This window comes from Scatophagus argus, chromosome 14 (assembly GCF_020382885.2).
Source record: "Scatophagus argus isolate fScaArg1 chromosome 14, fScaArg1.pri, whole genome shotgun sequence".
NCBI lineage: Eukaryota > Metazoa > Chordata > Actinopteri > Scatophagidae > Scatophagus > Scatophagus argus.
The window spans coordinates 16,123,607-16,146,841 of record NC_058506.1 but is presented as its reverse complement, the minus strand read 5'-3'; the positions used below and the strand labels follow the sequence as shown (position 1 = coordinate 16,146,841).

At 40.8% G+C, this 23,235-nt stretch overlaps 2 protein-coding genes across 4 annotated transcripts in view; one reads left to right on the top strand and one right to left on the bottom strand.

Annotated features, from left to right (window-relative positions):
- Positions 1-23,235, bottom strand: part of LOC124070203 (gamma-aminobutyric acid receptor subunit beta-2) — a 337,631-nt gene that overhangs the window by 118,081 nt on the left and 196,315 nt on the right. The gene's annotated exons all lie outside the window — the stretch shown is intronic.
- The window catches only part of gabra1 (gamma-aminobutyric acid type A receptor subunit alpha1), a 28,323-nt gene that overhangs the window by 365 nt on the left and 4,723 nt on the right, over positions 1-23,235 (top strand). For 2 of the 3 annotated variants that reach the window (XM_046409870.1, XM_046409868.1), the window contains exons 2-9: positions 2,267-2,372; positions 6,418-6,530; positions 7,508-7,575; positions 9,338-9,558; positions 11,162-11,244; positions 12,381-12,524; positions 13,278-13,430; positions 22,814-23,016. In XM_046409870.1, coding sequence (XP_046265826.1) covers positions 2,293-2,372; positions 6,418-6,530; positions 7,508-7,575; positions 9,338-9,558; positions 11,162-11,244; positions 12,381-12,524; positions 13,278-13,430; positions 22,814-23,016 — 1,065 coding nt within the window. In that variant the 5' untranslated portion in view covers positions 2,267-2,292. Of the gene's footprint in view, positions 1-488; positions 718-2,266; positions 2,373-6,417; positions 6,531-7,507; positions 7,576-9,337; positions 9,559-11,161; positions 11,245-12,380; positions 12,525-13,277; positions 13,431-22,813; positions 23,017-23,235 lie in introns of all 3 variants that reach the window. The other variant, XM_046409867.1, reaches the window with a different exon arrangement.

Here is a 23,235-nt window from a genome sequence, read left to right as displayed (position 1 = left end):
AATTGTTTTTTTTTGTGCCTAACAGTAAGTACTTGCTGTCGGTTTTTATGTCTGCTACTTTGGCACATAAGATGCCATCGCTGTCCTGTTCGCGAGACGGTCTTTTGGTAAATGTCCATTTTATCTCCGTGGAAATAATCACGTAGGAGTCAAGGAGCGAGAAAGCGCGATGAAGGGGGGGGGGGGGGACAAGGGAAAATGTTAAGAGGATTTTTATTTAGCAGCCACCGAAAAGAGATTAGGGCGAGAGCAGTGGAAGTTAAATTGTGCTGCATATAAAATGGGCGGGCTAGTCTTTATATTAGGTTGGTACAGCCTATTCTAAAATTAAATGGTCTGCGCCTGGACACAGTCTGTTCGTCATGCACTTTCATTCACAGGCGCGACTGATGAAGTAAAACATTTATTTTGGATGGAGACATCCGTACACAGAGCAGATTTGTTAGTTTAGCAGAACAGTTTTTTATTTTTTTTATTTTTTTTTTTAGTGATGCTGCTGCTGACAGACTGAGAGAGTTCAACTCACTACAGCACCACCAATGAACAGTGAGAGAGACCTGCGCATATCGTCAGCAGCCGCTTCTCCAGCCTCAAGCTAAAATTCGTCAGATCTGAGATCACAGAGGATTTTTCTCATTCAGTCCGGGCTAGAAAAGATATTCTCAAAAGTTTGAGGTTATAGCCAGCGGACACCGAATATACCCCGACTCGTCGGCTGTAAGTGATTTTCTCCGTTTTTCTCGCCTTTTTATCTGGCACAAGAAGGGGAGAGAGAGGGGAGTAACACTCGGATTTAGAGAGGGATGGTTTGTGGTGCTGGACACCGCTAGAATCGAAGACGAGTTTTATTGGGGGGAGAAGAGGGGAGTCTGCCGTCGAATTTTGGTACCTTTTACTGGGGATTTTATGGCAATCGAGAGCCGTTTGATGCTCTTAACGCGAAGCAGCCTGGCTTCAGCACCGCGGACGGCGCTCCGAATAGAACAGCATAAACGCACATTTGCTTAATTACTCCGCCACGCACGAATTGGATCGCCATGCATGTATTTAGAGCAGCCGTGCAAGGGGATGCCAGTTGCATGCTAAATTTCTCTCCAGCTGAAATGTTGTTCATATATCTTTGGGGAGATGGTGACATTTCCTTTGAATAACTTAGAAAGTGTGCCTGTGCAGGATTTTCTCCTCCATTCGTTAATCTGCATCATCCCCGCTTTGTCAAATCCTTGTCAACCAAAGGATTTATTTTTTTATTTTGATTTCATTTTAACACAGCAGTGTGTGTACCCTCCGACTCCCATCCGCTCACAGTGCACCTTGGAACATCACAAGTATAGCAGGGGTATTGTCTTGTATGTGGGCTGTGTTTCAGTGGCAGGATTTTGTGGTCGTGTGTGAAATACTGTCTTTTGCGCTTTCCCTGTAAGTAAGTGATGGCTCCTTTCGTGGACACACCGATTATACCTTCAAAAATGGACCGTGAAACTGAGCATTGTGTTTTGCATGCGCAATAACACGGACTAATTTCTTACATACTTTATGACCCGGCTGACATCATAGCTTAATGATTGAGGGGGGGGGGGGGAGCAAATGCTCCTATTTTAGGGGAGGATTTGGTTTGATATTGCGGTACCGCCGCGTTTCACATTGCGGGGTGATATTAGAGGAGGCTGTATACAGGTGCTACAAGCTCACACGGACTGTTATGTGGTCGATGATGTGTTGCCTTGTTATTTCTTCTTAATCATTATGCGCTGCAGACGCAGCCACACCGTGTGCTTGTGTATCGAGCGTCAGTTATGAAAGTCGTATTTACGCTGGGCTTCTTATGCTGAGCAGCTATTTTTTTAATGTTGGTCTTGTGGTTGTAGTGTAGGGTGGAGAATATGTCTCTGTCAACGTGACAGATAATTCAAAATGATGATGTAAATTGTCAAGTGGCATGTGATGTCCCAATGCATGTGGCAGGACCATTTGGTTTGATTCATGTGCTGTCAGTGAATCTGTGAGGGATGTTAAGAAGCAGACCCCCCCCCCCCCCCCCCCCCCCCCCTCAACCGACACAGCATCCCTATAGGAACAAGGTCTCCCTCACACCCTCCACCTCCACGTTGGCTCTTGTGTCAGCACATCGACATGTTTGTTGACACCTGATGTGATGAAATGTTGGAGCTGATGGTGGACCACTGGCTCGTGTTACTGGTTACTTATGTTCATTCTCTCTCTCTCTCTCTCTCTCTCTCTCTCTCCCTCCCTCTTTGACCTCCAGCAGTGAAAGGTCCTCATATTGCAACTATGTGTGGACGGAGCAGGACGGCCTTTTTGTGTCTGTGGGCTTGCTTGCTTGTCGCCAACAGCGTACTGGGAGGGAAAAGGTAAGATCAAACTTTGACTTTCTAATGCGTATATGTCTGTGTGTTACATTGGATCTCTGGATAAATCTAAATACAGGACAGCCTCAGCTTATCAGCGCTGATGAAGCTCACTGTTCGGGTGACTTGTGTTGGAAGCCATATGCAGAGCGTGATGTGTGCGCACTGTGACATTTGGGGGTCAAACTGTGAAGACCACACTGCATTGGGAAAGACTGAATGTGGCTTTGCTGAAAAGGACAATTACTCTTTAATGCTGGTCATGGTGGTTGCCAAACGGTCAACTGGCTTATAAATATGTCAGGCAGTCAGCAAAACCAAGGTGGCATCCAGTGGCACACCTGCCAGGCGGATATTCTGCGTTCCTGCCTCTTGCCTGGTTTATTGGGTTACACGCTTACAGAGCATATTCTCTGTGGTTGTAACTGGGGCATCCCCACAGGACCCCTCCGTGCTTATAATTGCATAGAGGTAATAAGAAGTGCAACACAGAGAGAGGAGATGAAGAGCCAGAATAGCCGATATCCATGTTATTATAGTGCTACACTTATTTTACTTGACTAGCCTCATGGGCCAATATCCACATTCTCAGTATTAAGAGCTTGGCTGCATACACGAGATGTTGTGTGTTGCAGTGTGATATTTGTGACAGATTTGCGAGTGTGTCTTTTGACAATGACTGCAGGGATAGAAGGCTTGACACACAGACACACCTCTCAATGTCAACACTGAGGTGGTGGATGTCACCTAACCAGAAGCAGACTGAAGCAGAGAGAGACAGAGAGAGAGAGAGGGAATGATTGGATGAGAAATGACAGCAATGAGATCCACTGTCATGTGACGGCAACTGCATTAATTCCCACATGGTTGAAATGCTGGCCAGCCGTTCATGTGCTGCATACCTCACAGCATCATAATCTGACTCCACTCCTTGGATTAATGTATTAATGTAAATACTACAGTAAATAAACCCATGGACCAGTTAAACATTTGAGGTTACAAATGAAACATCAACACCATAAGCACAATTCAACAACTGTTATAACTGCATGAGATAATTTGATCTCTCGTCCCCATTGTGGTCTTTTCTGGAGGATCCTGGAGATACTGAAGATATCACGCGTTTCTGCATGGGTGAATAATTCAGTAGAACGGTCACAGGCAGTTGCCCTGGACGGTGATGTCTTGAGATGGTCCAGCTTGCTTTGCTCTCAGTGACATCAACTACGCCACAGAAAACACACATCCATGCAGTATTTGTGCGTGCTTCAGCTTGCACGCCTTGAGCACACGCAGAACACAGATGGAGTTTGTCCTGTTTAAAATATATATGATGCTCAGCCACACGTCATCGTTGCACACCGATTTGATCTGTCTGATTAATCACGACCGTAGTTTTAGCTTTCAGATGTGCTGACCGGCCAGCGGAAGGTTTGATTTACTGGATTTGATGTGCTGTATGTTGAGCACATTAGAGGAAAACGTACAAGCATTGAGAAACTGTCACTGCAAACTGCAAAGCAATTATCACCCAAAGATTTACTGTATAATCCAGTTCCCTTTTTGAAGTCAAATACAAAATCGCACACTGTCACACACACATAAACACCTTGGGGGATTTCAACGAGACACGGTAATCAGGAAGACCTAGCACTCTGCTACAGTATGTTGCCAATGCAAGAAATTGCCTTATAATTAGATATCAGAGTGACGAGAGAGAGAGAGAGAGAGAGAAAGAGAAACAGAGAGAGAGAGAGAGATGGGGGGATACAGTAAAATGGAGAAAGGGAGAGAGAAACTGGTAGAGTGAGTGTGAAAGGCACTGTTGCTGTTCAGATGACCTGTAGATGGGGATGGTGTACAATGTTTGATGAGGAAGTGGCCCCTGGCTGATAAACATGTGTACCCTTCCACAGCACCTTTTTCTCTCCTTTTTCTTTTCTTTTCCTTGACATACAACCCAAACTCCCCACCACCTGTGTTTACACTGTAAAAAAATGTCTGTCTACCTAAAGATGTGTGCCATATTACTCCACGCAGTCCTTCTATGTAACAAATTTCGGTGCTCTCCAGGGTCAAGCGAACAAATTTGAGTCGTCATTTATTTGACTCAAAGGACAGTCAAATGGACAATATTGTTCCATTTGTTTGCTTCTTAGATTTTCATAAGAAAAATCATTTTCACTGTCACCACCACTAAATTATGAATTTTTTTTTCTTCTATGTCTCCTATTAAGTTATTGGTGAGCTTAAAAGGCCTAAAGGTCATCGTGGTTTGTTTTTTGTCTGTTAGAGGCCACGATAAAAGAACTGCAACCCTCGTGGCAGTTTGGGAAATTAGAAATCACTCAATAAATATTGAAAGTAGGAATATTAAGAAGAACGAGAAGGGGTTGTGTATTATTTAAGCCTGAGCTGACAAACCATGGATGCAATTTATGCTTCCCGTATTTATGTCTAATTGGCTTCACAGACCTGAACAAAACATATTAATTATTGCTTTGAATTTGAGCATTTCAAAGCAGTTACCTCCCAAGACTGACGCAAATCAAAACTGCTTATCACAGTGTGTATAGTTGTATTGCTGACTTTGGTTTTGAGAGAGTTTTGTCATTTTTTGGCAGATAGAAGGACGCTTGCAAATTATGGGAAATTGGTGGCACAGATATTCACATTAACCCTTTTATACAAATCCATGCGTGACGCAGAAGCCGTAACCTTATTTAGAAAGCAAAACATTTAGCTGCTCACATTCAGAGCTGTGTGATCTGCCTCAATCCCGCACTTCTGAATGTGAGCTGTGTCTCCCTTAAACGCCACTCATCGGCTTCACTAAACTGTGTCCTAACCTTTTCCCAGGCTCACTCTTCTGCCTTTTATCTCCCCCTCCTCCATCTCTGCTATCTCCATCTTTTTTTCCTCTTCTTTGAATTTTCTTTAAAGCCTTCATTGCATGTTTCTCCTGACTCCCTCTCTCGCCATCCCTCCTACTTTTCCTTCCTTCCCATTGCAGGTCCCCGCTAACTAATCTTGATGACCTATCCCTCTCCTTGGAGCCATTCAGCTACTAGAGCTTGTTTCTAAACACTTGCTGTTTATTTAGCATGCAGTCCAAATAAACACTATTGGCTGATGCTTAGAGGCATAAAATGCATTGCTGTAGACTTTCATCTGATTATTATCAGCACTAACACAGGTAAACATATACATGAATATACACATAAGCTTGGATGTGTGCACAGACCCTGAGCCTTCCGTATGCTTATATGCATGCATTGATCCAGGTATGCAAAGAGACTCATACTCAGGCACGCATACACACACACACATACACAAACACACGTACATACTCTCTATACATTCATAATGTTGCATCCTGCCCTTATGATACAAAATGCAATTAGGGGTGTATTCCTGATGATGAGTGTGTTGAAATATTAATGTGTGGAGATGCTGCAAACTCTGCTCTCACAATTACTGATTGTGACTGTTTCCAGCAATGCTCTAAGCATTTTGTTTCATGTTCAAAGAGCACATTCAGCAAGGCCTTTTGTGGTCTAAAAGACCGTATTAAGGTATAAATAATGTAATATGATTTCTCTATTCTCTCTATGTGAGACTTCGCCCATGTGTGGGTGTGTCTGCACATGCATGTGTGTGCTCTGCATGCTCAGTTTTACTGATGAGAAGTTGAACACTGGCAAATATGCCTCTAAAGTGACGATACAGGATAAATTGGCCTGGTGGGATATTTGATTTTCCTGTCTACCTCTGAACAATCGCTTGCTCATCCATCTTACATCAGTATGATGTAAAACCACATGGTGTCTCGTTTTGAATAGTAAATTGGCAATGACAGCAAAATGCGTCATATAGCATCGCCTATGTTCCCCAACAGAGCTGTCTTGCTAACAACAGCACAGAAGTTCTTTTTTTTGTCTCATATATGATTCATATTCAGAGTTTGTTTTTACTCTTTTGGCTGTTTTGACTTTTTGACTTTAGCTGTGATGACTTTAATTCCTCTTCTTCTTCTTTGCTTTGCCAGCCCTGGGCAGAACGGCATGACAGATGAACAGAAAGATAACACTACAGTGTTCACCAAGATCTTAGACAGCCTTCTGGATGGCTATGACAACCGCCTCAGGCCAGGACTGGGAGGTCAGTAAACCGAAGTCATTCAATGTATTTTGTCCCACATGGTGACTATTTGAATCATTTTTCTTTTCTCTCTCTCCAAACAGCTCAGTTTCCACATAACCAATATTATAAAATGTGATTTGATGCATTGTAATTCCAATATCAACCTGCTGCTTTTCTCAAAAGGTGAATCATCATAAAGCCATCACTTCTAGTATAGCGCGCAGTGGATGTCATTTTATTGTGTCGGCTCCTCTTCACTCTATTGTCAACTGTCCATTGTTAGAGAGAGAAACAAAATGGCAGAAAGACTGAGAGCCAAATCCAGAAACAGAAAACGAGAGAACCAGAGAAAGAGGAAGAAACAGAGAGTAAAAGAGAAGAGAGGGAGCGATAGTGTGAGAATTGGTGTGTGAAGGACGCTGTGGATCGCACAGTGTGATGCAGCAGGCATCAAACAGACAGCCAAATAAAAGCAGGCCTGCTAGAAGTTCAGCAGCCGAGGGGAAGAAATTATGGATTATGAGGGATATCATTCATAAATCATGCTGTCATATATCAGTTTCAGAATCACAAGGAACGAACCCTCACTCACCCAAACACACACACACACACATGCAGACACACACACCACCTCTGCCACCCCCTCTAACTGAATCCTCAGTGGACTCATTTTAGCTATCAGTACTATGGGAACAGAGTGTCATATTTTAAAAAATACAGAAATGCACAAATTTATTAAGAGACTGAGTGACTGTCCGGGTAATGGAGCTGACACTGAAACCAATACCAGTGCAAATGGTTATCGACATCCAAAATGGACATTTTTATGGTGGTGTTTTCCTTCCACTGTGTGTGTGTGTATGTGTTTTAAAAATAATGTTGAATAGATTGAATAGATCACAGGCTGTAGCCAGGTGGTCTTGTTTTAACAGATAGTTAGGGGCTAATGAATGCTACAGATAGTCACTCACTCTGGCAATTTCCTGCTTCAACAGAGCGTGTAACTGAAGTCAAGACTGACATTTTCGTGACTAGTATTGGGCCAGTTTCGGACCATGACATGGTAAGACTCTTTTCGCATCTGTAAATGTCACTGGTTTCCCCATGTCCCCATCCTGCCACCCTCGTGCCTGTCTTCTAACCTCACTGGACACAACCGTCTCCAAGCTGTGAGATAATTATTAATTTGGTGATTCATTACATTAACTCCTGATGATTTAATAAAACTGTCACATGTGAAATGTGTTTTGTGGTGCGTGGTTCAGAATCCATTCTACATACAGTAAATGCTGCCCCGAATGCAACACTTTCATATGCATGTGAAAATATGCTGCGATGTGATCATGAACTGATTATTTGTTATGGGATATTTAAAATACCTTCAAATATTGTGTTTGTTTAGCTTATAAAAGGACTATTTAGGAATACTTGTGCTTATATAAACTGTCCCCCGACACTGAACTGTCTTTTCTGAAAAATCAGGAGCTAAGAAACCCGTGGATATTGAGTAAATGTATCTGGTATTGCAATAAATTCATCACAGCTGTCTAGAAGTACTGGATTAAGATGCTGGTACCTCTTTCACTGCTGAGGTGTAATTAATTTGCAGCAAACAAATTCATGTTTTATGTTTTGTGTTGCAGTGATTTGGGTGGTCAAGCAAGAAAAATCATATAAATCATTTTGTGATTTATTTAATTTTATTCTACACGCCACCTTAAAAAAAAAAAAAAGCTGTGGGCTGTTCAAACATAAGCAGCTTAAATATGCATTAGATACCACTTCATCTCATTCAAATGTTTTGTTACCCCTCCTTTACCAATTGAAAAAAAGAAAAAGAATCCTGTTATAGTCACGTGAAGTGTGTGTACTCTATTTGACATAATCTCAGTTAATTGCACTGTCTGACATGCAGCCCAGGACTATTCTGCTGCTGTGTTAAAGCCAGAAGGAAGAGCTAAAGAACGTTCTCTCCATCTCTAGCCTTACCCTATCCTCCTCTATTACCTTGAAGCTCTGTTTCAGTTCATACTAATTATCTTACATGGGCTGAGTGGAAGGGGGGGGGGGGGCAAGAGAACAAAAAACAGGCTGAACTGTAATTTTTACAGGCTCCCTTTACTTTGCCGGGCAGTCATGTGGAACCATTAAAATCTGCTCTCAGCTATAGTCATTAGCTGCCTTCAAAATGAAATGTCCTCCTCCTAATTTTGTGTCCAGTGCCTCCTATTTGTGTCCAGTGTAATTTAAATTATTGAGAAAAGAAGTTTCCCTCAAGATAAATGCTAACAATGACAATTTTTTGGCACTTACCCAAAAACGCAATACGAAATGACCAAATACCAAATGATCCCCCATTTGCATATAACACATTAAATTAACCAGGCTATAATTATTTAAATCGTAAAATGATAGAAAATGGAAAGGCAACTGCACATATTGCTATGTGAAATAGAGAACAATTACTATACTCTAACACTGCAGGCATTTCATTTTGAAGATACCAGCCAGAAAACCATCCAATAGATCTTGCCTATGGTTGCCAAAGTCTTTAACGTGAAGAGACAGTTACCAGCAGGGAAACTAGGCCAAGACTACCATAAGAAAGTCAAAGTGACACAAGGGAGAGAAGAGGGGAAAAGTGAGAACACAAAAAAAGTATATAAAAAAAAAAGAAAAACTAAGGCTGGATTACTCAGCATCTTCTCTATGCCAGCTGTTGCAGGTAGATAAAACAACACAGCAGCAAGTGTGCCGTTTTGTCGATTTCTTTTTTGTCTGCTTCACTGCTGACTTTCCCTCTACCTGTCCACGTCCACCTGTAGGAGTACACCATTGACGTTTTCTTCAGACAGAGCTGGAAGGACGAAAGGTTAAAGTTTAAAGGCCCCATGGCTGTGCTACGTCTCAACAATCTGATGGCCAGCAAGATCTGGACGCCCGATACCTTCTTCCACAATGGCAAAAAGTCAGTGGCCCACAACATGACCATGCCCAACAAACTGCTGCGAATTACAGAGGAAGGCACTCTGCTATACACCATGAGGTACGCTGACATGTTCGGCTACACTGATGCAATACTGGATTCTATAGGCAAGAGACTAAAGTGTTTTTGGGCTTGAAGAAGAAACAATGTCCTGTGCATTTTTTCTGAATTGAAAAAAATGACTGACGTAATTGATATTGATATTTTCATGAAAACATGACGGTGACAGTGATTTCAGCTCAATGGATAAGTCTGGCCTTATTACAGTTTGTTTTTTTTTTGTTTGTTTGTTTGTTTTTACAAATCCCATCAAACAGCAAAAATCTGCAAAAATGTGTCACCCATTTGTCAATACACCCTGACTTTCCTACTTCTATTCCTATCTATGGCCCTCAGCCCCAAGACCATTTCGAAACACAAAGGGTTTCTCAGTAATTTCCTATAACAGCTCAGCACTGAAACTTTACTGGTGAATAATGCATTTGTTGGGGACCATTTTCCGCTTCTGATTACTACACATTTGGTGCATTATTAAGTATTATTAATAATAAAATACCAATTTCTGTGTTTTTTATGTTAATTCTTATGCTTTTATTAGTTTTTGGAAAGTGATGGAGTCCTCCGGCACAGAGGAATAAGCTCTGTCAGACTTTTAGCAATACTAAATTTAATATGCCAGTAAGATCAATTTATTGTTGGTTTTGGTGTTGGTTTTTGGTAATGGAATTTCTCTTCAGAGGTAGTAAGACATTTATAAACTCTGTCTACCACTTCATTGTTTATTACAATTTGTCATTTTGTTCATTGTACTGTTCAGTAGTAAAAAATAAAATAGTTTTAGCCCATCGTGACTTATCACTCTGGGGATGCTACCTGACAGTTGGGTGCAGGAAGATAAGGTGTATGATCAGCTGAGCTGAGTTTAGAACAACTCATGGCACCTCAATAGCCTTCAATGGAACAGGAGGTAAATTAAAGCTTAAAGATAGTACAAACCTTGATGCACACCACAGAGCAAAGCTAATGTGAGTTGTCTAAGGCGAGGATCGTAAAACATTTGTTTTACCATGTTTACTAGCAGGGGGAGGGGGGTAGAGCACATATTGCTGTCACAGATGAGCGAGATGAGGGATGGATGGGAGATTAGTGTGTCATGGGTGACCTGACATGCTGTTTTTCATCGAGCTGTCAAGAAACAGAAACCCACAGCTCAGGGAACTGGAGCGTTTTCTGTTGGTTTGGGGAAAATTATCTACAGTTTGACAATGTTTGGTGTGAGAGACTAGAAAAAAAAATACTACACCACATGTTTCTGGTGCCTCACTATACTAAATCAGAATCAGAATCAGAAATCAGAAAAGACTTTATTGCCATTGTAAGTGAAGAGGTTTCACGTTACTAGGAATTTGTCTTGGTGATTGGTGCATACATAGAACGTAACAAGCAACATATAATAGAAGAATAAAATAAAATAAACATAAAATAGAATAGAATAAGGTAACACCAAATAAAATAAGGTAAGTAAAATGTCACTCTTGTTGCCTTCCTCACCCCTCCACCAGCACTGTGGCCATGCTTTCTGTCTTGCTGGCTCACATGCCACATCCCTATTCTTCTTGCTGCTTTTCTAATTCACTATCCATGTCTGTATGAATCTCCCCAGGCTTACAGTAAGAGCAGAATGTCCCATGCACCTGGAAGACTTCCCTATGGATGCCCATGCTTGTCCACTGAAGTTTGGCAGCTGTAAGTGGCCTTTGTTCTCACACACACATCCTTACCTATATACACATGAACACACCAAACACACACACATGCCTCTCTGACATGCTGTCACTATCTCTTCCAACTGGAAGCGTGACCCCGGCTCCAGTCACTGATAAGGGATGACACTGTGGTAACAGCTGTTCTCCCAGAGGAACTGTCTGCCAAGGCCCCTCTGGTCCCCCCCGTTCAACCCTGCCAGGCCCTGCAAGACCCTGTAAGACCCTGGCAGGCATGCAGCGCACAGACCTGTGTTTATCCATGGCAGCACTCTCTGTAATATTTCCAGAACATCACACCAGCTGCTCACCGCTGACAGCTACCCCTACTCTGCATCATCCTTGAGAAGACTGAACAAGAGATAGAATGATGGAGGTTGGAGACAAGAATAGAGAATGGGATTCAAAACTAAAGGGAGGCACAAACAAAAGTACAGCAAAAGTGAAACAGATAGTGAAACGAACATCACACTGTCTCTGTGCCATTCTCCAGATAGCTGCACAACGTGAGTGAAAGGACCAGGCCTCAACCCCCCTTTAAATTGAACACACTCCCTAAATATTTCAGTGATGAGCTTTCTTACTTATGCTGCAGTCTGCTGCCGAGCCATCCTTTCCTCTGCAGTGGTCGAGCCACACTGCAGCTTTGACAGGTTGGTTGGCCAGAGGAAAGGAAAGACTGACTTGGCTGTTTTAAGGTCATCTCGTCCTGTTGGGATGCTGTTTGTTTGTTTTCTTATAAGTTGAGGGATGACATGATGTGATATGATGTGACAAAACATCACGTTCCACAATGATATGCTAAAAATCTTGAGACTATAAAACACGAGTTTAGATTTTAACAAGATGAAAGAAAAGGATAATGTGCTTAAATAGCAAATGAAACAAGACAGGCAGAATTTAGATGAAAGCAGAACTGGTCAAGATGAGATAAAATGAGTGGACAGAAATGAGAGAGGAAAACTAAAGGATTTGAGTGGGAGAACTCATTTCAGACTTGTCTGTTTTTTGTTTTTTTTCCACCTAGCAGCTCAAAAAAATAACCTGCAAGGCAAAACTTGACAGCAGACAGCCAGCAGCAAAATAAAAATGACTTTTCACTCTGTTCGTCCTTGTCAGATGCCTACACCCGAGCAGAGGTGGTTTATGTGTGGACTAGAGGGGCTGCCCAGTCTGTGGTGGTGGCAGAGGATGGATCCAGATTAAACCAGTATGATCTGATGGGGCAGAGTGTGGATTCTGGTGTGGTGCAATCCAGCACAGGTAGGCTTCAGTTGAGTTACAATACGCTCTTAATTATGCGGTGCTGTGGAATTAATTTAGGGTTTGAAGAGAATTTTTGTGATTTAAACTCATCCATTTGATATGCATTACCCAGTCAAAGCTGCTGTGAAAGATTAAAGGTCAACACACACACACACGGTTATGTTTACCGTTTCATTACTAAACGTACTAGTGGTCTGAAACTGCAGATTTAGCATCAGTTCATCTGCACCTTCACTGGCATCAGTTTGTTGATTTCGGTATGACAAGCCATGTCCCAGATTCAGAATTTCCCTACTGGTCACTATGGCTTTTTTCCCCCCACCTCCTTTTTTCTCAATTGATGGCAAGAATTACTGACATCATTAAATGGGTGACCTGTTTGAAGTGACACTAGCTGCAAGCACAAAGTAATGCTCAAGACAGCCCTATGCCCCAAGCCACTCTTTGCTTTATTAGCAACAAGCTCAGTAGTGACAATATTTCTACTAAGCTAACCCACTGTCATATTCTCTCTGCAACTGGGTCTGAATGCACTGATGAAATGGATCATGCCTTTTTTTGACAAATGACAGCCATAATTGCTCCAATAAATCTCAACTATAATTACACTAAAGGCCAAAACACAACTATTTAGAAAAAAACTACAGGGACAGTTACAATAGTTCGTTAGATAATCTGAATATATATATGTATTAAAGGTAAACTTGTGTATTATTTCTGACTTTCATGTGTTTGGTGTGTTGATCACAGGAGAGTATGTTGTGATGACAACCCACTTCCACCTGAAGAGGAAAATTGGTTACTTTGTGATCCAGACGTATCTGCCCTGCATCATGACAGTCATCCTGTCCCAAGTGTCTTTCTGGCTGAACAGAGAATCTGTCCCTGCCAGGACTGTCTTTGGTGAGTTGTCTGCTCTCCTCTCTTGTAAACATTTGCGGGTAGAAAAATGCATCTATCACCTAAAGGTTTCAAATCTGTCTTTGATGACAGGACAATCGAGCAAATGTTCAAAAACTCCAGGGCTGTTGAGCAAGGCAAGACATATGATATTGCACAATGAAAAAGTCTTTCTAAATGGAAGAAATACATAATACAGTGTCCTAATGTTATCATGTAGTGATTTTACTTTGCAATCATAGTTACTTGATGATAGAAAAAGTTGAGTAATGTAGTCGTTATAAGCACTACATGGTTGATAAACTATTGCAGTTACTTACTGTCATTGTAATACTGTACCACCTCATTAATGTGGTGATGGCTTCACTCGACATCAGTGGGAAAAGATATTCTGATGTGGACAAAACTCATCCATGTGTGTATTTGTTTTTGTTTGCAAAAGTTAAATAAGAGCTGGAACTTGAAGGTGATTAGCCTAGCTTAGCATGAAGCCTGGAAGCAGGGAAAGAAAAGCTAGCCTGCTTCTGGTCAAAGTTCAAAATACCAACACATTGAAAACTTAATTTATATATTGTATTCTGTATGTTTAATCTGTACACAAGCAGAAATGAACAGAAAAAAACACAAAGAAAAGGACAACATGCTGCAACAATTTCTTGCCTAAACAGCAGTGAGGCGCAGAGACTTCTGGTGTCTCTGCTGGTTGCCTGGCAACCGCATGGTGATGACAGAGTGGTATCAGTCTTCTCTTCCAATTCTCAGCAAGAAAGCTAATAAGCCTGTTTGCCAAAATGTCATACTAGTCTTTTAAAGGATATTGAATGTTAAAAAGACTGATTGAACAATTGCATTTCATTCTGTCTCTGCACCAGGGGGGTGAACACGGGCCTTAATCAGTTGTTGTATTGCTGCGGTAGAATTTCATGCACATGGTTCAGTGTGAATTTAGATTTACGTGCTCTGAATGTGTGTCCACAAGTGTACGCGTTTGTGCCTGCCTGTGTATGATGTAAGCATTTGTGTGTGTGTATCTGTCTGTCTGTCACACTAAGGTCTTACATAATACCGCCCAAAAGGAAAGCTCTTGCTAGTCTGCAGCATGCTCTGTAGCAGCAAAGCACAGCAGCAGGCACAATGTCCTTGAGTTACCTCGCCCTGTACTCTTTCTTCTTTTTCTTTTCTCTCTCTCTCTTTCTCTCTCATGAATGTCAATGTCTCCCCTGGCCTGTTACTTAAAGAATTTTCACAGAAAACATTATATATGCATCAGAGTTTGCGCCTCTGCGGTCTCAAGCAGGTTTTTCTACTTTTTTTCTGCAATGTTTTGGTGTCTTCAAGTGCGTAGCCCATGAGTGTGCGCCACATCTAGCTACCTGCGGTGCTTGTCACGTGTCGAGGGGAAATGAGGATGGCCTAGATTAGATTCAAACAACTATCTGGGGCATGTGTGTGTCCCTCATGCTATCACTGCTGGTTCTGCTTCATGAGATTACATGCATGCAGTATGTGCACACGTGCGCGTGCACGCATGCATTCACATAGACACACTTTTGAATCAACACATGGACACGCTTTCATGAGGACGCAAAGCAGCACAACGTCCCAGTATACTAGGTAGGTCATTCATATGATTAATATGCATCATTTGAGACAGCAGATGAATGAGCCAGTTCTTCAGAGAGGTTACAATGTCAATATCGCTGTAAATGAATCATTAAAAAAGACATAGCAGACAATAAGGATCTTTCATTGCCATCTTAATCCTTTGGCTATCATCTAAGTCAAGGATTTATGCGCTGTACCAAACCACAGTACACGTGTCCGGTGCTATTAGGATGAAAGGGTACACCGAGCTGTCTTCACACAGAAGCTCTTATATTGCTCATATACAGGATGTCATTATCACAGTGAATCATGTGTAAAATACAACCTGAATAACAAGTAATATTCAGTGTAAATGTGGGAATAATGTGTTGCATGCTCTTGTTAGACAGAGGTTAACGTCTACTATGGTGTCACTGCTTGTAGTGCTTGCTGTGAACAGGGGGGAAATGTTTGTCAGCACTTGTGCCATTTGTCTTGTTGTGACTTTATATTGCTGTGTACACTGACGATTTTAGAAGCTTGGATATTTGCTTAGAAGCATGTAAATGTACGTTTTTTTGGGTTTTTTTTTTTTTTTAATTCAGCAAGGATGATGTGATGCAGACAGATGTCAGAGTTTTGAATCTGGCAGCTGAGGGCTTGACTGGCATGGTTTCAGGAAAACACAAATTACACTTTGGGGTCCCTTTCAGAAATTGCCCATTATGCACATGTAATTGTAATGTACAGTGTGTTTCATGACTATGCATATATAAGATAAGATTATCTTTACTGTCCCACAATGGGGAAATTCACATATAAGCTGAATATCTAAAAGCACCCAAGATCTCAATAGTAATTTTACTAGGTTTGACAAAGTTACATTTGCAAACACAGTATAAGTCTAAACTTAATGTTTCCCATTAATGTAAAGACTAACATATAACAAAGTTACATTTTAGATATACTGAGATTAGATGTGCGCATTGCTCTGCATTATGGAGAGCATTGTAATAAATGCATGAATTAATCTTTATCTCTTATGCAAAAAGAAAATAAAACTGTAACATATCCAGACAACCAGAATGACAGCAAGACCAGCACTGCCTCCTTATGCTTTTGCTTTTCAATATCGCCAACCGCATAGATGAATATATTAATATTCAACAAAATGCTTCACATCCATGTGGGCAAATAGGAATTAATCAAAGTCACAACTGAATGTCTTATCATTCTACGCTTCTACACTGCTGGATATTATAAATCAGGCAGTACAATTCTCTAATAAATAATAAAATGAATGAGAATTTTTATTAGGGGGATTCATTGTGAGAAGTAGGGATGAGCATCATCCATACTCACGATGGTCATTAATTAAATCTTCAAAAGGCAACGTGTGTCAGTAAAGCTATCACTGAAGTGGCCTAACCGAGAACAGAAAACATTTGTCTTCCATACTACATCAAGACTTTCCAATTCACCGCTGTTGTCCAGTTGTAGCGCTGCTTACTTTTGTGCACCATTTTTGTCTTGTTGAATGACAAGATTTTATTTTAACAAATATAAACATGAAGCCAGCAATGTTATGCATTCCATGTCTGTGAGCTCTAGGAATACAAAACCCTGCAGAAGCACAGAACATAATATGGTGTTTTTAGTATTATATTTACTGTGGGAGGAATGACTAAACTGTACAAATGCACTTTAGTCATTCCTCTTGCAGACACCTATTCACAGCTTGGTTTCTCCCTGTTTTCATTTCAGAACAAAATCACAGTGTATTAAAAGATGTACTGATACTAGGAATAAACAAACAACTAGTGCAATACTGTACTGTGTAATAGTATATCTTATTCATCCAGATGTGATCAAGTTTGTGTATCCGACAAAGATGTCCAAAGCTGACACAGAAACGCCATTAACACGGACAAACGCAGCATTGAAAACACTGTTTAAATTACATTGTGTCTATGAAGCACAAGCCCCTGCACTAAATCTCTTTTTTTTTTTTTTTTTTTTACAGCCTGCCCTGTAGATGAATAGGCAATTTAAAAACACAGCAGTGGGTAGAATTATCTGATTTATCATTGTGCCGATTAAGAGGCTGATTAGTTTATAGGCAGTTCGGTGTGGTGGAAAACTGTTGGCAATTTGTTTATTTGCAGTCCAAATGAAAACCAAAGGGAAACAGCCACTGATGGTGCTGATGTGGTGCTCTTCCTCTCTGTGTATCTAAGCTGTCAGGGACGGCACTGCTCAGAAGATCAGTTCACTTCCTTCTCTCCTCTTTGGGAGCGATTGGCAGGGTATTATTTTCCCATGATGTCGCTTAATGCATCTGCTCATTAAGGAATAAGGCCCTGTGTGTGTGTGTTTGTGGGCGCACATGTGTGTGTACTGGAGTTTGGTTGTGTGTGCACGAGAGAGAGTATATATGTGTCAGTGCATGTGGTGTGTTTGTTTGCTTTATGTGTGCATGCTGGTGGTGTGCTAGCGGGAACTCATAAATTCATGATTACTGGCTGATAACATTGTAGGCAGTTCTGATACTGTGCGTGTGTGTGTGTGTGTGTGTGTGTGTGTGTGGCACAGTTCCCACAGCTGCAGTGCTGGCACAGTCATTTAATTCACCCGCCAATCAACATGTCAATTTATTTCTTCATTTATGTAAATGGGAGGTGACGTAGTGGTGCTGAAGGTAATGTGTTTCTGAGTCTGAGCCTCCCCCCAAGGCTTCAGTTATTGATAAATCATGAATAAATGAGTAGATGCAGCACAGTGGAGATGTTGATAAATATCCAACAAAGACAGCTTCTCTCCTGGGACTGGTTGAAGGAACGTAAGAAAGGTGTTTGACAACTCCCACCGCAACAATCGTACTCATTCATCAGCAGCCTTGACAAGTTAAACAACAGTGCTACAATCACTAATTTATGAGTGGGGCATCCAGCTGTTCGTGTACACGTTCCTGGGCCATCCCACCTGCTAAAACACTGTTTTTACCTTTTTTGCATCAGCACTTTTTTGTGGAGGTTCAGGCTTTCGACTTAAGGAGGTGACATTTAAATTGAACTGTTCAATGCCAACACAAATTGTTCATATAGAATTAATTACAAACAACTAAACATGATGAATGCTTTTGTGGTTATGTTTAGGCAGCTAAAAGTTTGTGATAGAGAAAGACGGTGGATCAATGATGGATGGAAGCTTAAAACGGAGCACTTTGACATTTGAACATTTCAAGACATCTCTCTTTAAGATTTCCCATGGGTGCACGCCTAACCTTCCACCCTCCCATACACCTTATGACTTCTTCTCAAATCAAAATAAATGTCTTAAGCTTTGCGCTTTCTGAAATGCTTGAGCCTAAAACAAAGTGTTTGCATCTTTACAAACGTGTGACAAACATTGGCTGTACTGTCCACATTCAGGTGAAGCTGTTGGTGGCAATGAAAGGCTTATAAAACAGTTCATTAGGGGCGACTTTATTGCAAGGCCGTTTTTAGCATTCAGCCTGGATACAGCATCTAAGTCTACGTATTCTTTGACTGAGCTGGCTCTCCGCTTCACACTGTACTTTTGACCTCGTCCCACATTTTGATTGTCATGTTTGATTGGTTGCCTACTCAGTCAAAACACTGTCAGAGGCACATTTCTGCCTGGGAGAGTAGAGAGAGAGAGAGAGAGAGAGAGAAAATGAGAGCACAACCATTTTCCTGAAGGCCCACTCTCCATCCATGGTGATTCCAGATCTGTGGCATGGCTGGGATCCAATGGCTGAGCAGTACGTTTTACTGACTGGCTTGAGATTGGTCGGTTTTGATGGAACTTGTCATTCAAGGGTTGTCAATCAAGCGATTAAATTGGAACCTAGAGAGCAAGCAATAAATCGTGATAAAGATCAATAATAAAAATAAAAAAATGACTTTGCACTTTATGCTGAATAAATTGTTTGACCTTGAGAGATAAACAAAGTTCAGCTTGAAGTCAGTATTCATTTACTCTTAGTCAATTTATTTTCTAATCTGCAGCTTCGCACATGCAGACACCTAAAGTTTATCAGACTGATCTCTGCGATAGACATTAAATCAGAATTCTATAAGCTTTACCTTACTTTGTCAGAAACCTATTAACCAAGTAGGCATTATGTGCCTGACATGACTGCACTCAAACCAAACTTATCTTCCCGCCTTGAAGTCGTCTGCCTCACCTTGTCATTCATCATCTTAAATCTCTCATTTAGTTTCCCCTAATTTGCTTTCTAACACTGTCTTTCTGTATATGTTGGCATTTTTTCCCATCACCACGTATGTGTGTGTGTTTATTTGAAAGTGCATCTGCAAACAGAAGCAAAAATCTTGTTAGAAGATATGTATCGTATAAATCACGTGTCAGCACTTGTGCACACTGAGCTAAATTGAGTGGAAGGGACTTTCAAGAATTGAGTTACACCACTATTAATCCAGTTAGAACTTTCCAGATCGGTGACTTTGTTCATTAACAGCCTTCAAAGGCTCAAGTCTATTAGTTACAACATGTCAAATGGAGTCATTTAACACAAGCTCTGGAGTCATGTTCTAATGAATCAACTTACTAGTGTTCTAAATTATCCCTAAGTAGGCCTATCACTAAACAGACACAAAGGGGAATCGCTCTTCCTGGTCCACATACCTGTCTGCCTTATTAGTGCGCACACACACACACACACACACAAGCAACACAGCAAACCAACACTTAATGAAAATGAAAATTCATGCAATGTTCCAAATTATAGCAAAGAAAGCTTTTGTCCTTTTCTCTCTCTCTCCTGTGGTATTAAGATGTTGGAGGACTTGGAAGACTTGTCTCCATGACAACAAAGCTTGTCAAACACAGTAAAGTATGCAATATATGATTCCAAGCACCAGGGTGCTTTTGTGAGAACTTGTGTAATACCCGGTGGTGCTGCCTTTATCCACCCCCACAAAATTAACTGATTTACTGGCAAACAAAATACCTAACAGACTGACAGCACTGTGTTGCCACCCATCTTTCCATCCAACTTCCCTTACCTGCCTTCATCCCTCCCCGCAACTGTTCTCCACATACCTCTAAATATGCAGGTAGGCCCTTCATTCTCTTCCCACTCATGTATTTCAGTTGTCTAGTTGTTTCCCGTGACAGATATCCCTTTGAACACTTACTCATCTTCCTTCACTCCATCTTACTTCTGTATATCTCAGAACAGAAGCAATGGATGTGAGGCCTGCTGAGGCCAGGAGTTCACATGACTGCTGGCAAAATACTTCATACTGGCTTTTCTACAATGGAGAATATCCTGGCACCCAACTCATAAACAATGACACCTTGATATTAGACTTACAGTCCACAGTTTGTAGCAACAATTTAAGTATACTGATAGCATTTATTTCTAGTGCAGCAAAAGTCTTCATCATTTAGAGGAATGTAGTAGGAAGGTGGCTATACAAAGATCTGAACTTGAACCTTAGCATTCAGCAGCTACTTTGGGGAAGACAAACAGAACATAATATGAACTGTTTCCTGTATTATTGTTGTGCACTCAGTCTAGACCTTGATTTAGTTTTTGTGTGGGTGTGTGTTTTATTGCCTTTCTTGCCTTTTTTTTGTTGCATCTTCCTAAAAATGCAGCATGTATTCCCCCAAATTCTTATTTGGCTTATACAAATAAGCTGTGTATGAGCACAATTCATGATGGCATGGTATGAAAATCTGGTATGAATACATGACTAAGCATCACTTAATATTTTCATATCTTCTGCTGCCATGCATTCCCATAACAATATATCAACAAAAGGCTCAGTGCCCTACTTAACTATGGATGCAGCACAGAGCATGGTCATGTGTGGATTTTATAAGGTCGCATAACTGTATTAATATACTTACAGTACCACAAAAATGGCATTTATACTTCAGTGTACCTAACTGTGGCTGCTTTTATTCTCCATGTTTTCCCTTTCTGCGCGCATCACTCATGGGGCCTTGTGTCCTTACATCAAATTGGACATGAATATTGGCACTTTCATGTGAAGCCACCATTTGTTTTCCTTGTTTCCCCCCCAAGTTTTGCTCATGCCAAGTGCAATTATACAATGTGAGATGATGAGGCAGGTGTTACTCTTGATTATTCCTGTACGTCCTTTTAAATCTAATTAAACAAATTATCTTTGTAGGACGTTTGATCAGTAAGAATAAATAACTTTGACCTACTTATTTGTTATTCTCTTTTGAGCCATAACAAACCCCAGAAATGTGTGACCATGCACCCGGCGTAAATACTATGCTTATCCAGTAAATCCATCAGAGGTGTCTTGTTCAGTTATTGCTAGTGACCAATCATTTATTTGGCTCTGACTAATGAGAACATAATAATCATCCTTTATGCTTCATGTCACAGCACCAAGTCAGCAATGCCAAAAGCATGTGAAAAGAGAGTAGGAGGAGGACCAATCTGTGATTCATCACTTAACACTTCATCAGAGCCGAGGAGGAAGAAGTAGATTTTATAATTCAAAAGGGAGCCAGTAAGATTGTAGTACACATGTAATAACAATAAAATGCAATCCAGTATAAACTTTATGGTATGAGTTTATTTAATTAACCAGTCATGAGATTTTATGTTATTTTGTTATTTTATTTTTGTTTCTAGTTATGACAAAAGTTTTATTTGCTCAATTTATCTTTTTCAGTTAAGGTTAGTCCTGATAACAGATTGCAAAGTTCATGTACCAGCCTTTTGCTCGGAATAAAATCTTGAATCATGGTGTGCATTTTCCATTTGGATTCATTTTAAATAAAGTCAATTTAAGATGATCATTTTTTGATGTTTAAAGTAAAGTTAACATGGGGTTTTAAGAAGTGGATCAACATTTTCCTGGCTCCTTTTAAGCATGGAAGTATGTCTGTTGGGCTATCATTTACATGCGTGTTTTTACATAAACATCCCTAACCACATGTGTGGGAGTGTCCTCTCTGCATATTTTATCATTCCTGTGCAAGCCAGCTGTTCTTCAGCTGCCTGGGCTGAATTGTTGGGTTGTTTGCTGCTTGGGCTGATGTTATCTTGTGTGTTAACATCTGCAGTAGCCTGTTCTGTGATGAGCACCACATCGTTAGATATGCTCTGACCCAGTTCCTTTGCCTCCCTCCATCTCAGCGTTCAGTAGCTGATGTTGTAGTGTAGCGATGTAGTTTTCCAGGGTTGACGTACGCTCTTGAATACAGCACACTGTGGTTAAAAAAAAAGCCACAACTGCATTAAATTATGCAGTTTCATTGTTCATTTTATTATAACAGCTTTTGCATTGGTATGCAGGTCAAATTTATGGAGAGCTTATTTAGCCTGCTGTTAGTCAGCTGCAGTATCTCTTAAGCCAACCGCATCGTCCAGCTGCATCTGTGCAACTCTTTATTTTTTTGAGTCTATTAAAAGCTGCAAGACTGTATCAGCTGCTCGGATTAAAGTGAAAGAACAGCTTGCTTATTTGTTTTTAGCAAATAAATACTTGTTTTGCAGTATCCAAATAAGGTGCTACCTTAAGATTGTGGCACTTAGGTCCTTGCATAGAATTGAGTGGTTTGTGGACAGTGTCAGTTTATATGAACAATAAATTCATATTCATGCAAGAACACATCTGGTCAGGAAAGTACTGATTCAAGAAGTTAATGAAAGTGAAAGTTGTTTCTAGTTACTTACATATGGCATTTCCTTCTCCTTGCTTGATATGAGTACTGTGATTTCTTCAAATTTCACATATGTATCTTTCCTGTGTATCTCATTGCAGGAGTAACCACTGTCCTGACCATGACCACACTCAGTATCAGTGCCAGGAACTCTCTCCCTAAAGTGGCCTATGCCACAGCTATGGACTGGTTCATTGCTGTCTGCTATGCCTTTGTCTTCTCGGCCCTCATTGAGTTTGCCACAGTCAACTACTTCACCAAGAGGGGCTACGCCTGGGATGGAAAAAGCGTGGTGCCAGAGAAGGTATTGGAACCCTCTTTCTCATATTACTTATGCTTGTGAGGGATCCTCGTTGAAAAAAAATGAGATAAAAGAGGGTCAGCTTTGACAGAATATGGTTTGTTAGGCAGTGATGTAGCATGAAAGCATCAAATAACTCCCTTTCTTAAGTTATAGTTTGCAACATTCAAAATGCCTCCTGGAAAAATGAAGGCAAATTCATGTATCAAGGAAAGTAAGAAC